This window comes from Mytilus californianus, unplaced genomic scaffold, assembly GCF_021869535.1.
Source record: "Mytilus californianus isolate M0D057914Y unplaced genomic scaffold, xbMytCali1.0.p SCAF_3, whole genome shotgun sequence".
In the NCBI taxonomy this organism is placed as follows: Eukaryota; Metazoa; Mollusca; class Bivalvia; order Mytilida; family Mytilidae; genus Mytilus; species Mytilus californianus.
Window position 1 is genome coordinate 27,388,547 of NW_026262679.1, and position 16,383 is coordinate 27,404,929.

The window sequence follows — 16,383 nt, forward strand, 5'->3', positions numbered from 1 at the left end:
GTTATGAATATCCATTTCACAGATGACAACAGATATGTTCCAATTGTCGTAACTACAATGATACAATCCCGTCCCCTTTTCCCCGAATTTGACCTACCTATTTAGGCTTATCACTGGGTTTGTACTAACATGAGCAACACGACAGGTGCCACATATGGAACAGGATCTGCTTACCCTTCCAGAGCACCTGAGATCAACCCAGTTGGAGTTGATGTTGCTCAGTCTTTAGTTTTCTATGTTGTGTTTTGTGTACTGTTGTTTGTTTGTCTTTTTCTTTTTAGCCATGGAGTTGTCAGTTTATTTTCGACTTGTGAGTTTGAATGTCCCATTGGTATCCTTCGTCTCTCTTTTAAGCTGTTAATGATTAACTTATAATGATTAACTTATAATGATTTACAGTTGTCCATTGGTCTAGCCATACAGCTTTTTCAAATAATAAGAATAACAAGTTGCAGGACTGTCTATAATTTTATGATATATTTAAACTGTGGAAAGTTCTTACATCTTTCAAGGGCTACAGGCTAATTTAGTTTAAATGGTTCTTTCTGTAATGGTTTGACAATTTCAAATACCTACTGGCCTCTACCAAATACTGGTATATGAAAAGATAAATATTATATGTTAGCCATTATTCTATTGAAAGATGTAAGAACTTTCCACAGTTCAAATATATTATTTGTATGTGTTTCAGTTCTATTTACGACATTACAATAAATTTTTGGATGAGAGTAGTCAAATACAATTTTTTAAGATTTCATGCAAGTCACATAAGAGCCCGAGGAATTCATCATGCATGAACTTAGTGCTTTGATTGATCTTTTTAGCAGCATATGCTCCTTGTATGTTTGTTTCATATCTCGGTTTCTGGACTTTTGGCTTGGAGAATTGATAATAAAGTTATATGTAGAAAGCAGAATGTCCTGTATGTTTAATGTCCCAAGTTGTCTTTACTTAGATCACTATCAGACACAGAAGTATAATCACACAATAAAAGAGGGAAACATATGCATCTTAATTCTTTTAAGTTTTAGAATTCGAATGATTTACACTACCTCTTACTTTTCAAGCAATGAGCACAAAAAATGGAAACATTAATGTCATATGAGAATTGTTTTCATTTGAAGTAAGAAAAAAGATCATTAAGATAGGAGGGAAATTCAATATCCATTTTGTTGCGATATAAGTTGTGAATGATTGAGAACAAAATTGTGAAATGTCTCGAGGGGACTACTGACATTAGAATCCAATCTACAGTCATCAGTATATTCATATTTAGACATATAAGTTAAGTATAGAGTATTTTACTGTTTCTAAAACTTCAGAGTTCATGTAAAAATTGACAAAGATCATATATTTTTAAAGCATTTTTATATGGTTGATTACATGAAATGATGTTTTATACTGAAGATAAATTTGTTGATGATTCAATTTTTGATATTACAATATACAAATGATTGTTGGCAGATGTAATCTTTGATGTTACTGCGTTAAATAGATTCAGTTTGATCTGTTAATATAACTTTTGTTAAAAATCTTTTTTCTGAAAGAGGGGAATAAAAAAGATAAGTTAAAGATAGGGGGATTAGGGGGAAAAAGGGGGGGAACAAATCATAAGTTGATGATAAAATATGAAAATTTAAAGACAAATAACAGACTACAAAAAAAAATTCATAGAAGACTAGAGATTAGACCTGGTGAACCCAAACCAAAAAACTTGTTGTGGGCTGTGGTGCCTCATAAGTGCCTCTTCCACAAGTGGCAGTCTTTTTTCAATATTATATGAAGAATACTGGTGTGGAGCAGTCAAATGTTCAAATACTACTATATGAGTAGAAAAACTTTGTTTGAACCTAACATGACTTTTAAATGTAAAGTCACACAACCCTTACAGATGATGATTTCATAGAAATTCTGATGCTTGATATAATTGTTGAAATGGAAAGAGGTTAATTATAATTATGTGTAGCTATTTAAACCAGACCCAGCAATATAACAATGTTCATAATAAGTTGTTTATTATGTAATTTTGGGTAACATGTAATAAAGAAGATCCAGTTCTTTCGGGTTTGTTGAAATTCAAATGTAAAATAAAATGGTTTGTATTGGATTTTCTTTAAGTATCCTTGAGGTAAATGTTTGGTTTCCAAATGAATTGTCAATAATCAATTCTTAATCAAGCAGTCTATTAATAATGATCTATATATTATTTCATCTTAAATTTTAAAGAAAAATGTAAAAAAGAAGAAAAGAAGGAATAGCGTGCATTAATTTTACACATACTTGTAAAAACCCAAAAGAACATATCTTTTCTCTCTGTTCTTCATCTCAAAGTCTGATTAAGGCTTTCAATGGCAGCAAAAGCTCACACCTTACTGCCTTACAGTCCTAAAACCAGTTTGAGCTGAATTATATGCTCAATATATATCACACCGATAAACACAGATGTGGAGTATTGTCAGTTATTAATTCTGATATTGATGATTTCATTAGACTTAAAAATCATTTGCAGCCAATTTCTAAAATGGAAAAACACAAACTATTAATTTCCTGATGTCTATACTGGGAAATTTTGTCACAGAACTTTGTTTAATGAAACAAGCCTAGGGAGAATTTGAAACCAGGACACATGCCTGCTGAAATTAAATGTATTGTGTTACATTAGGAAACCATGTTGTTGATAATTATCTTAAAAACATTGTAAATATGACAGAATATTAGTTATGAAAGCTGTAAATAAGTGAACAGACATACTAATTTCAATAGTTAAACCAAATTTTATGAATTATTTATAAAAGGAAGCTGCAATATAATATCTCCAATATTTGTCATATTTAATTGTTTTCTGTAAAGTTAGTATTCATGTTGTTGAGCATTCAAATTTTGTTACAATGTATGTGAAATAACTTTTTAGAAGGTAAATTGAAAATGTATTTCTGTACCTGCTATCAAGTGTTGTTGACTAGTGTGGTCTATTGTACTGTTTTCTGTACCTGCTGTCAGGTGTTGTTGGTTGGTGTGGTCTAATGAACTGTTTTCTGTACCTGCTGTCAGGTGTTGTTGGTTGGAGTGGTCTATTGTACTGTTTTCTGTACCTGCTGTCAGGTGTTGTTCGTTGGTGTGGTCTATTGTATTGTTTTCTGTACCTGCTGTCAGGTGTTGTTGACTAGTGTGGTCTATTGTACTGTTTTCTGTACCTGCTGTCAGGTGTTGTTGGTTGGTGTGGTCTAATGAACTGTTTTCTGTACCTGCTGTCAGGTGTTGTTGGTTGGAGTGGTCTATTGTACTGTTTTCTGTACCTGCTGTCAGGTGTTGTTCGTTGGTGTGGTCTATTGTATTGTTTTCTGTACCTGCTGTCAGGTGTTGTTGACTAGTGTGGTCTATTGTACTGTTTTCTGTACCTGCTGTCAGGTGTTGTTGGTTGGTGTGGTCTAATGAACTGTTTTCTGTACCTGCTGTCAGGTGTTGTTGGTTGGAGTGGTCTATTGTACTGTTTTCTGTACCTGCTGTCAGGTGTTGTTGGTTGTTGTGGTCTATTGTACTGTTTTCTGTACCTGCTGTCAGGTGTTGTTCGTTGGTGTGGTCTATTGTATTGATTTCTGTACCTCGTACAGATCTTTAGAGTTAAGCCAATTGCAACTGATTTTTAATGTTTGTTTTTTTGTTGTTACACCACTGTTCCAGGTAAAGAGAGGGTTAAGCGATCACAAATATGTTTAACCACACCACATTCTTTATGTGCCTGTGCCAAGTCAGGAGCCTGTAGTTTAGTGGTTGATGTTGGTTCATGTATGTCGTGTCATGTGGTTTTTTTTTGTAAATTGCTTTTAGTTTTAAGTTTTGCTGTACGTTTTCTCGTTTGAATTGTTTTCATTTTCATTTTTCATGTCGGGGATTTATAGCTGACTAAACGGTATAGGCTTTATATAAAAATAAGAAGATGTGGTATGATTGCCAAAAGAGACAACTCTCTGCAAGAGACCAAAAGACACAGAAATTAACAACTGTAGGTCACCGTACTGCCTTCAACAATGAGTTGGTTGTACAACATAAGAACTAACTATAGAAATCAGTTGAAAAGGGCTTAACTCATCAGATCGATCCAAAGCAGAAATACATCTAACAAAGTCACAGAGTGGACATGGCAGGGTACTTGTACATCCCGATAACAAAAAGACACTAAGTACTGATTTGTGGTGACTTATAGTTGCTTATATCCACTTCATTTGAACTCTAGAGGATAGTTGTCTCATTGTCAATCATACCACATCTCTAGAGGATAGTTGTCTCATTGGCAATCATACCACATCTCTAGAGGATAGTTGTCTCATTGGCAATCATACCACATCTCTAGAGGATAGTTGTCTCATTGGCAATCATACCACATCTCTAGAGGATAGTTGTCTCATTGGCAATCATACCACATCTCTTTATTTCTATATTGCTTGGTTGTGTTGGTTATGGTTTCTGGGCACAGAATAAGTAAAAGGTGGACAATAGCAACACATAAAACCATATTCTGGGCACAGAATAAGTAAAAGGTGGACAATAGCAACACATAAAACCATATTCTGGGCACAGAATAAGTAAAAGGTGGACAATAGCAACGCATAAAACCATATTCTGGGCACAGAATAAGTAAAAGGTGGACAATAGCAACACACAAAACCATATTCTGGGCACAGAATAAGTAAAAGGTGGACAATAGCAACACACAAAACCATATTCTGGGCACAGAATAAGTAAAAGGTGGACAATAGCAACACATAAAACCATATGACCAAGCATCTAGTTATGATGGGTTATGTAAATATACAGTGTAATCTAATAATCTCATCAGTTATTATAGAAGAATTATCAGTTATGTAAACATTTGATGTACAGTCACGACAGTGTAAACTAATAGTTCTTTTTATTTAATTTAAATCATGTCAGCATCAGTTTATATTGAACATTGTAATTGGATATGCAGAAGTATTTATACTGGTTAATGAAAACCTGAAGTCTGACACAAAATTACATCAGACAATTAATTAGAAAATTGTCACTTAAGGCAGAAATGCATATCAATTGGCATCATTTGATCACTTGAGAACACAAATTAAAAATAAGATAAAGGTTTAAATCAATATACTTTCTAACACTCTGTCTTAGTATAACAATATAGTCAATATAGTTTGATGTGAAAACATATAAAACTGATATTCCAATATGATATAAAACCTCTGGAAAGTTCTCAGCAAAGTCATTTTTAAATCATGATATAATGTTACGCATCCTGAACCTTCCCACAGAAAAAAAAGTTAACATCAAATTAAGGAGAAGTGCATATTGCAGTTTCCCTTATTAAACTAATGCATAATGCAATCATTTTATATGGGATACTTTCTTATCACACTATAAAATATAAATGTCACCACAAATGATCTGAAGGATTTTATTTCCAAGTAAAAAACATTTCAATATCATTTTTTTGCAATAATTGATTTATAATAAATTTCCAAGTAGGAAGTTGTTTTAATGTAACTAGACACGAAGTTATAAAGATTTGAATGGAGATAAACGTTCTGGTGCAGTAGGTTTTAGAAAAAAAGTACAAAAATCAAATCATTTATTATTTAATGCTATCATAATTATGGTTTAATTTTAATGAAGGTTTATGCTTTTGATTTGAAATCATGGGAAGACCTTTGATAATATTTTACTCTGATTTTCTACCTATAAAAGTTGCATGAAAAATGTTGCTGATTTTTATGATCCTGTTCTACTTTAACTTCCACCATAAAGCAGCCACTTATGGATGCGCTGTAAATATTTGTAAAAAAAAGATATTGATTGGATTAATTTTTATATATCATTTTAATTGATTGGTCAATCTTTCTGAGCTTGTTTATAATTAGTTTATTTTATGTTACATTAGGTGCCCCTTCTTAATACCCAACACATTCTGTAATACCTAATGTTTCATAATCAAAGAGACTATATATGTAAGTTGGAACTACATGTAATTGTTACCTAACCTGGTGCTTCTATTGTGTAACAAGAGTATTTTTGTTACATTGGTGAATGTCATGGAATGTTAACTTATGTCTGTATTTTATAACATCATCAGCACATCCAATGTCATATCCCTGTTGGCTGAAGTTAATCAGCTAATCTGTCCATAAAACTGGTTCATTAATGAAAATTAATGTGGTAATAAAAGGAAATCATCACCAATTACTATAAATGTACAGACACTGACCTAGGTTCAGTTGTGTGGCATTTCTAATCGTAAAAGATGTAGGAAGATTTATAGAAAAAACTGTAAAAAAGGTGATAATTTGTAGTAGTGAGAACAGCCAGATAGGTGATAATATGAAGAAGCAATCATGAGTTTGACATATTGGAAAATAATTTTCTAATGTTATTTATTCATATTGTGACATAATTGGATGGATGTTTTGTGATTAAAATACTTTTTTTTTATCAAAACATTGATTAAACTCAAAATAAAATATAAATATTTGTGGTTTAAATAATTAACGTACTTTTAGATTTCCTCAATCTCTATTTCTGACCAATTAATAAAGGTTTTCAATCAGTAGTAAATCAAGTCTAGATCTATTTGTTTATCTTGGGAAATAGTCAGATTTCTTGAAAACTACTGGGAGATATCATACAATCAACGCTTAGTGACATAGAATTTAGATTGAGGTTTTGAATACATGGAGAAGAATTACTAACTGATACATGTGGGTGATCAGAATATTTAGATGGAAATTAAACAACTTAATATATCTCATTACTGAAAGAAGATCTGTTACCTGGTAAATACATTTTTGTGCAAGGATATATAGTTGTATATAGCATGTAACGCAGTGATTTAATTCAGAATGAGGAAAACTTTGTTGAAATGTTTGAGTCTAGGAGCTGAAGACAGGGCAGGTAAAATTTTTACATCTTCATATGATATAGATTCAGACACAGGTTCTTGTCAAATAGCTGGATATTCACAAGGTGAATTCTCAACCGGCTTTTGGTACTTGTCAAAGAGCTGGAGATTCTTAGCCAGCTTTGGGTACACATGTCATATTATTTTTTCATTAGCTGAAGCAAGGATTTGTATACGAATCCTTGGCTGAAGATACTTTGAATCTACAAGATAAAATTGTCTGTAAGCTTAGTAAACACAGAGTAAATTAATGTTGGCAGGCTTTGTATTGTCACCTAGCTAAGGATACAGGAAGTCAAATTGTCAGGTAGCCTAGAATACACATTGTGAATTGTTTGAAAGATTCAGATGCACAAAGTTAAATTGTCACACAGCTATAATACACAGAGTAAAATTGTTGACCCAACATGAGTCCGTAAGGTAAAAAAATAGTCAGGTAGCTTAGGATACACAATGTGAATTTTTGACCAATTTTAGAACCACAAGATACTATAGTCCACTAGCTTAAGCTTTAAACATACAAAGTAAAATTGTTGACCAGCTGTGTAAGACTTGGTTAGCTTTAGGATACAAAGAAAATTGACCAGCTTTGAGTCCACAAGTAATATTGTCAGTTCCCTTAGGATACACAAAGTAAAATTGTTGGCTAGCTATGAGCATGATGAGTCTACATGGTAAAATTGTCAGTTCACTTATGATACATAAAGTTAAATTGTTGGCCAACTATGAACCCAAAAGATAAAATTGTCAGTTCACTTAGGATCACAAAGTAAAATTTTTGACCAGCTATGAGTCCAAAAGGTGAAATTGACAGTTAGCTTAGGGTGCACAAAGTAAAATTATTGGCCAGCTATGAGTCCAAGGTAAAATTGGCAGTTAGCTTAGGGTGCACAAAGTAAAATTGTTGGCCAGCAATGAGTCCAAGGTAAAATTGGCAGTTAGCTTAGGGTGCACAAAGTAAAATTGTTGGCCAGCAATGAACTTTTACCACAGGAGTTTAAACAGCACATTGAACAATAAATCTGCTGTTCCCATAGATATTGTTGGTTTGTACAATTTATTCGTGTAGGAGATATTTTCGTGCATTTTTCGTGATTGCAAAATAAGTGAAAAATAACCTCCTTGAGATATTTTTACATTTACAATAGCTTAAAAGCATAAGATAGCATTGTCTATATATCTATCAGAAAGCTGGTTCATGTTCAGTAAGAAAAGTGTCTTGAGATTCAAAATGTAAATTTAATCATTGGAAAAGAGATGCACATGAAAGAAGTGTCAACCTGATGAAATCCTTAGAAATATTCAATATATGAAATAAAGGGTGCCATTTTGCTCTATATCTTGACAATAACTGGCAGCTTTACAACATCTTGCTGCATATGTCAAAAATCATGTCAATGAGTTAGTCTTCTTTCTGGTTTTCAACAATTTGAGGTACTATTAGTGTACCATACATGCTAATTATCTGGATATCAAAGATAGAGATCATAGCCAAGACATAAAATTCATCAGTGGATTTAAGTTTTCTGTCTGATATAGTCCACTTTGAAGAAACTTCAAATTTACTGTCAAGGTCCAGTTATTTAATTACCTATGGTCACATATAGCTGTCCATTGTGAATAAAATGTTACATTTTAAATGTCTATGAAAATTACCTACAGACATAAAATAGAATTTAGTTCACTATATGATTCACAATGTCAACAAATCAGTTTTACATAAATGCTTCCATATAAACTGTTTGTTTTTCAATAAACAATTCTTGGAGCTTGAACATTACTTTAACTCTATATAAGACACTGTTGGATAACATATAAACATGGCTAAAAGTAAGTTGGTTACTTTGTTTTAAGAAGGATGATTTAATTTTGTATTTATATTAAAACTTTATACATTATACTCAGTTGGAAGTAGTTTATATGGTTTGCTACCCTAAAACACCAGTTTGCTTTATATCCTTCTTGTTATAGTCAGGCTTATAGATATTGAACTTTAATGTCCTGGCAAATATATAGGTTTCATATTGATTTTTTATGGTTGATCCAGTTTTGTTATAAATGTCTTTCACAATTATTCTCAAGAGCTGAGACAACTAGTAATGTTCCAAAGGGACTAAAGTACAGAATTTGAAATGATGTTTTCGTGATGAACATGTCAGTACTCTAGGTGTTTATAGTGTGATTGTTATAGTATTCTGATACCGCATCTTCTTATTTATAATAAATGCAGGTTTCTAATTGTACGACCAGTCAGCTTAATTGTTCCACCCAAACATTTGGGTATATACAAGATTAACACAAGACAGCTTAAGTCTCAGTGATTAAGAATCGGATAAATGACACAAGTTAATACACTTCCTGCATCTTTCAGCCTTTTTTTTCTGCAACTTGCCTGAAAAGCTGTCGAAATTATGCATACATTTGTTTACATTCTAAATAACATCATCAATAGATTATGCAACCCTACTACCTACCTCATGAATGTTTCTATGTTTATGTAAACATTTTAGACTGAAATTTAATTGATTTGAAATGTTAAAATTGTACAGATTCTGTATAATATAAACTGTTTATATATTACTATTCATGGGGACTAATATAAGTTGATTTTGCAGGTATAGGTAAATCCACATACTGATGTTTAAAAAAAACACAAGTTATTTAAAGGTTTGTATACAGAATTTGTCAAAACAATGAAATCAAGTATCCATGAAAACATATTTTTTTAATACATATAATATGTTACCAATACAGGAAAATGAAAGAATCTACAGTTACTGTAATTCAGGTTCATATGTAACCAGGAAACTCTTTTATTAGTTTCATTATAACACCAATAACCATGAGTATATACGAACAAGATCACTTACATGTTATGTCATTTGAATAATGAAAACTGGTTTATATCCCATATCACATGTATTATTGATAACACTTTGATCTGATACCTTATAATTAGCACTGCTCATATGTTATTGATAATAAATACAGCAATAAAAATAATCAATCCTCCAGGAATTGGTTTTATTATCTCAATTTTATTTATTTTATAGATGCATCATCAAAATCAACAGACAGAAGGGTCAAAAGTTCAATAGATCTCAGAAACGTGGATTCCTTACCATCTCAGGGGGAATCCCCTCTATCTCCCCAAGCCACTTCAACCAGAAGACGGTTCTGGAATAGCTTTCGTAACAAGACAAGTAAAAAACTACAACGCAAGAGCAAAAACAAAGAAGCGAGTCTCTCAGCAAGTCAACCAAATATCTGTAATGATAAGGAACCAGTGGACCTAAATGAAGATCTGATTGTATACTCCTCACATTCAATAGAAAGTAGAGAAAAAATGTCTCGCAAAAGACTTGCCAAAGCTCAGGAAATTGTAGAATCTAGTCCAGACAGAAGTTTAAGTGATCCAAATGTTACACCAATTAAAGAACGGGTAAATGAGCGAACTTTCAGCGGTGGGAGTGGTCAGTCACATAGTGATGAAAATTATGACAGAGAAGATGAGGGGGATAGCGGAATAGCTGTGATAGAAAATCCTGCCCAAGCTACTGAGGTACGATTCAGGGAGGGGGATAGTGGAGTAGCTGTGATAGGAAATCCTGCCCAAGCTACTGAGGTAAGATTCAGGGAGGAGGGTAGCTGTGGAAGAAATTCCTGCAAAAGCTGTTGAGGTTAGATTCAGATGAGGGATAATGGGTTTGCTGTAGTAGAAAATCTGTCTATGGCTGAGTTTAGATTGGGAAGGGTACTATGGTAGAGGGGATAGAATATCTACAATAGCTGCTGATTTATAGTCAGCGAGGGTGACTGTGGTAGCTTTGTTTAGGTTAAGAAGTGGAAATGTTAGTTCAATGTTCCATGGTCCATCTTAATTTCAGTAAGTTTAAGGGGGGTTGATTTAGGGAGGGAGATTTTATTGTAACAAAGAAAGAAAGTTTTTTTCAATGAATATGATAGATAGGAGCTTTTAAAAAAAAATCCTGTTCAACTTCGGGCATGTTTCAGGGTTGATGATACTGTAGCTACTAAAAGAAAATACTATAGGCTTGAATGCATACATTGGTAAACCATGAAAATAAATCTTCTTCAATCCATGACAATTGGTAACTGCTACCAGCTATAAAAATAAATCTTCCCTCAAGCCATGACAATTGGTAACTGCTACTAGCCATGAAAATAAATCTTCCCTCAATCCATGACAATTGGTAACTGCTACCAGCAATGAAAATAAATCTTCCCTCAATCCATGACAATTGGTAACTGCTACTAGCCATGAAAATAAATCTTCCCTCAATCCATGACAATTGGTAACTGCTACCAGCCATGAAAATAAATCTTCCCTCAATCCATGACAATTGGTAACTGCTACCAGCCATGAAAATAAATCTTCCCTCAATCCATGACAATTGGTAACTGCTACCAGCCATGAAAATAAATCTTCCCTCAATGTCCATGACAATTGGTAACTCCTACTAGCCATGAAAATAAATCTTCCCTCAATCCATGACAATTGGTAACTGCTACCAGCCATGAAAATAAATCTTCCCTCAATCCATGACAATTGGTAACTGCTACCAGCCATGAAAATAAATCTTCCCTCAATCCATGACAATTGGTAACTGCTACCAGCCATGAAAATAAATCTTCCCTCAATCCATGACAATTGGTAACTGCTACCAGCCATGAAAATAAATCTTCTCTCAATCCATGACAATTGGTAACTGCTACCAGCCATGAAAATAAATCTTCCCTCAATCCATGACAATTGGTAACTGCTACTAGCCATGAAAATAAATCTTCCCTCAATCCATGACAATTGGTAACTGCTACCAGCCATGAAAATAAATGAATCCACAGTAGTAGGATTTCTAATACAGTAAATTTTTATACGACCGCAAACAAAATTTTGCGGTCGTATATTGGTATGACGTTGGCGTTGTTGTCGTCATCGTTGTCCGAAGACACATTGGTTTTCGCACTCTAACTTTAGTTAAAGTGAATGGATCTCTATGAAATTTTACCATAAGGTTCAATACCACAAAAGGAAGGTGGGGATTGATTTTGGGGGTTATGGTACCAACAGTTAAGGAATAAGGGGCCAAAAATAAGCATTTTTGTAACTTTCAGACATAACTTGTGTGTTAGTGTATGGATCTCTCTGACATTGTACCACAAGGTTCCATATCACAAAGGGAATGCTGGGATTGATTTTGGGGGTAATTGCCTCCAAATTTTAGGAATTAGGGGCCAAAAAGGGGCAAAAAACAAGCACTTTTCTAGTTTCATGACAATAACTTGTGTGTAAGTGTATGGATCTTTATGAAATTGTACTACAAGGTTCTATATATATCACAAAGGGAAAGCTGGAATTGAGTTTGGGGGTAATTGCCCAAAACGTTTAGGAATTAGGGGCCAAAAGGGGCCAAAAATAAGCATTTTTCTAGTTTCCAGACAATAACTTGTGTTCAAGTGTATGGATCTCTCTGAAATTGTACTGCAAGGTACCATACCACAAAGGGAAGGCTGGGATTGATTTTGGGGGTAATTCCCTCAAAATTTTAGGAATTAGAGGCCATAAAGGGGCAAAAAACAAGCATTTTTCTAGTTTCAGGACAATAACTTGTGTGTAAGTGTATGGATCTTTATGAAATTGTACTGCAAGGTTCCATATTACAAAGGGAAAGCTGGGTTTGAGTTTGGGGTAATTGCCCTAAACGTTTAGGAATTTGGGGCCAAAAAGGGGCCAAAAAACGAGCATTTTTCTAGTTTCCAGACAATAACTTGTGTTCAAGTGTATGGATCTCTCTGAAATTGTACTGCAAGGTACCATACCACAAAGGGAAGGCTGGGATTGATTTTGGGGGTAATTCCCTCAAAATTTTAGGAATTAGAGGCCATAAAGGGGCAAAAAACAAGCATTTTTCTAGTTTCAGGACAATAACTTGTGTGTAAGTGTATGGATCTTTATGAAATTGTACTGCAAGGTTCCATATCACAAAGGGAAAGCTGGGTTTGAGTTTGGGGTAATTGCCCTAAACGTTTAGGAATTTGGGGCCAAAAAGGGGCCAAAAAACAAGCATTTTTCTAGTTTCCAGACAATAACTTGTGTTCAAGTGTATGGATCTCTCTGAAATTGTACTGCAAGGTACCATACCACAAAGGGAAGGCTGGGATTGAGTTTGGGGGTGATGAATCATAAGGGGGTTCAAAAAATTTGGGGGGGGGGGATTTTTTTTTTTTCTTTAAAATTTTCCATTTTAAATTGGTCATTTCTGATTTATATATAAAAGCAAATAATAATGATATGGTTTGAATAGGTAAATTAAAAAATTTTAAGTTCTTAGACTCTGTGTCAGAAACCTATGCTGTGATAAATATTTAATTACAATCCAAATTCAGTGCTGTATCAAGCTTGAATGTTGTGTCCAAACTTGCCCCAACTATTCAGGGTTCGACCTCTGCGGTCGTATCAAGCTGCGCCCCAGCGGAGCATTTTTTTCTAATCCTGAGCTTATCTCAAGGGAAGTATATATACTGTTGATTTATTTATACCATTCTATATTGACTTGATTTTACCCTGCCATATGGTTATGTGCCTGTCCCTTGTCTTGAATCAGGGGCTGTTGATGCCTCATGGGTTTGGTGTATACAGAGAAATTGAAGTTGGTGGCAAACGTTTTGTTATTTCTCTTAAATTCAGTAACAATCTGGTACCGCAAGCCCAGTAGATCAGTTCTTCTATACTGGCATGAAAATGTGGATATAGTTTTTTAAAATTTGCTGTTATAAATCTTAGAAAATAGTTTTAGATTTAGGAATATATCTCCCTCAATGTTATCGTCTTAGTTTGAATCAATTAAGAGATAGTACTTGAAGACTGTAAGATAACGTTGAAACATGTTAAAGATATTCAAATGTGGTTTACTTGTGTTGTTTGGTTGATGGCTAATCAATGTTTTTTCCAAATCACATTTTATTCCATATGAGAATAAAATTCAGCTGTATCTTAAAACTGTCACACAGCTATGGAAAAAATAAATCTTTATATCTAAAATTAATCCATACAAATTCAAGCCAAGGATGAACTGATTTGGTGTGAATTTATCCCTCACAACAAGCTTTGAATTAAAAAGAAGCTATATTATGTTTTTTTTTGGTCGGTTTGGTTGTTGTCTTGTAGATGTATCACTCACCTTTCTTTTTATTCATATAATGATAAAGAATCCTGACACAAGTATAAATAAATCAAGACTCTTTTATAATTACAAATTGCAAAAGTGTAGCTAAGGGTGAAATAGAAAACTTTCTTGAAAGCTTGTAGAACTGATGTTATATTAGATGATGCCTAATATAAATGCAGGATAAATATAGGGGTTAGAGTTTAACAATGAAGTTATGATCTTAAGGGTCTGGATTGCATAAAGCAATTAGTATTGTGTCAGATTGATTTAAAAGGATTTCTAGGTTACTGTTATTCCATTTTTTGAAGAATATCGATTATATATCTGCTTGTATCAACTTTGATGTCAATTTATATGCTATAGTGATCTTTGATTTTATGGAAGACTAATAATTGTGGACAGATCAATATATAGAATATTAGTTGTTTCTGTCAGTAGCTATTGATGGAGTATTTAACTTGAAAAACCCTATAATGACATTAATCTATAGAGAAATGGTTGTATGAGTACTGATACTGATTATTGTCTGGGATACATGATCAATCACAAACCTTATAATTATGTATAATTATATACATTTAAATTTTATTTATTTTAACAAGAAGTAGGATCGAATATTAGAAGATAAGATTTGGAACTATTGATCTGCCAAATTTCTACAAGGCAATGGCACAAGAAATATTTGAAACAATTGTAAAATGTATACTTTGATACTTTGATTTGTAGACATTGATTCCTTCTTTCAGTTTTGGTAACATATGTTAGATAATTGATGTTTCAAATTTTATTTGAGAATGCAAATATATATGAAAATTCATCAATATGAAAAAAAATCTTTGTTCAAATGATTCTTGTTCAAATACTATAAAAATAGAAAATAATTCTATGGGTGCTAAGTCATGTTGGCATCCATGGGAACACAGTTGTACACAAAGAGGTCAAAAAGCTTTAAATGATAAATTTTATGATTACTTTAATTTAAGACCTCATATTTGGGAATATGTTTAAAATTTGTGGAAAAATGCTTTCAGTTAAAACAAAATAATCAGAATTTTTATTATTAAAGTTGAAGGAAGGGTTTGCTATCTGTAACTTTGGTATACTAGAATTACCTCTGTATTTCCACTATAAAGCTCTATAGCCACCTGTTGTTCTTTAACTATAAGTACCATTATATTCTAATTCGCCAAGCTCAAACGAATACACTTTATTTAATAAATAAAACAGCAAATGAATAGGATAAGTGTGCCTACAGATGTAGCAGCCTTTACTATATTTACTATATTTATTACAATGAATATTCTTAAAACTAATGTCACTTCACGAAACATAGACATGCACTACCAATCCAGTCATATAAAGCATAAACACAATCAAAATGCATCTACAAAAGAGGAAAATGCATATTAGTTGATCTATAGCCTAATGATTCTTTTATTCTTTACTCTTAGTACCATCAGAAACATATATAGCATCATGTTTTCTGTTATTTCAAACTAATTGTAACTTTTGACATTAAAGACATATAGCACATTATCTTTTAGTCTGGGGATTCCCTATTGATTTATGTATATTTCATGTGATTTAGGTACCATTATTCTGGTATTTGATAGTAAAATATACTTAATTAGCTGTCAATTAAAGTATATTGCATGATCAGGAAAGAGTGGAAAAATACTTTAGATAAAGGGAGACAACTCTTTTAACTTTCTGTGCTTTGGTGGGTTATTAAGCTTTTTCTGAAGCAGGCAAGGGTACTCAAAGTAAAACTTGAACAAAAGGCCAGGTAAAGATCTTTGATTCATATAGTTTTGATTATCAGAAATATGCATATATCATGTGTATATGGGTTTACATATCAAATGATTTGAGGTTTATTATGTCTTAGGAGAGCTTTTTTCATTTTCAGTTGACAGTTTGCAGTTTGCTATCATGCTACTTTGTGGCGGGGCCATAAAAATGAATTAGTTTTATATAAGTGTCTTGTAGACAACATCACTCAGGGGTCACTTTTGCATAGCCCCTCAAAATATGTCATTATATAGAAATTTGTTTTTATTGAACACTTTATCAGAGCTGTTGGTTTGTTTAATGGAGGTTAAACAAACAACAATCAATCAATAAACACTTTTCTAAACAAATTATTAATGTTATCCCATCTTTTTCTCATCACAATGCTTTAGTTGTTTGTTCTGTGTGGTTTGTTTTTTCAATTATTAATGAAATGAGTTGTATATAGATCACCAGGCCTTTAAGTTTGAC

General features: G+C 32.9%; 1 protein-coding gene across 4 annotated transcripts in view; it reads left to right on the forward strand.

The window, feature by feature from the left end:
• The window catches only part of LOC127734272 (multiple C2 and transmembrane domain-containing protein 1-like), a 104,790-nt gene that overhangs the window by 21,994 nt on the left and 66,413 nt on the right, over positions 1 to 16,383 (forward strand). For 2 of the 4 annotated variants that reach the window (XM_052244037.1, XM_052244038.1), the window contains exon 3: positions 9,985 to 10,556. In XM_052244037.1, the coding sequence (XP_052099997.1) occupies positions 9,985 to 10,556 (572 nt within the window). Of the gene's footprint in view, positions 1 to 6,813; positions 6,925 to 9,984; positions 10,557 to 16,383 lie in introns of those variants that run through there. The other 2 variants (XM_052244041.1, XM_052244040.1) reach the window with 2 other exon arrangements.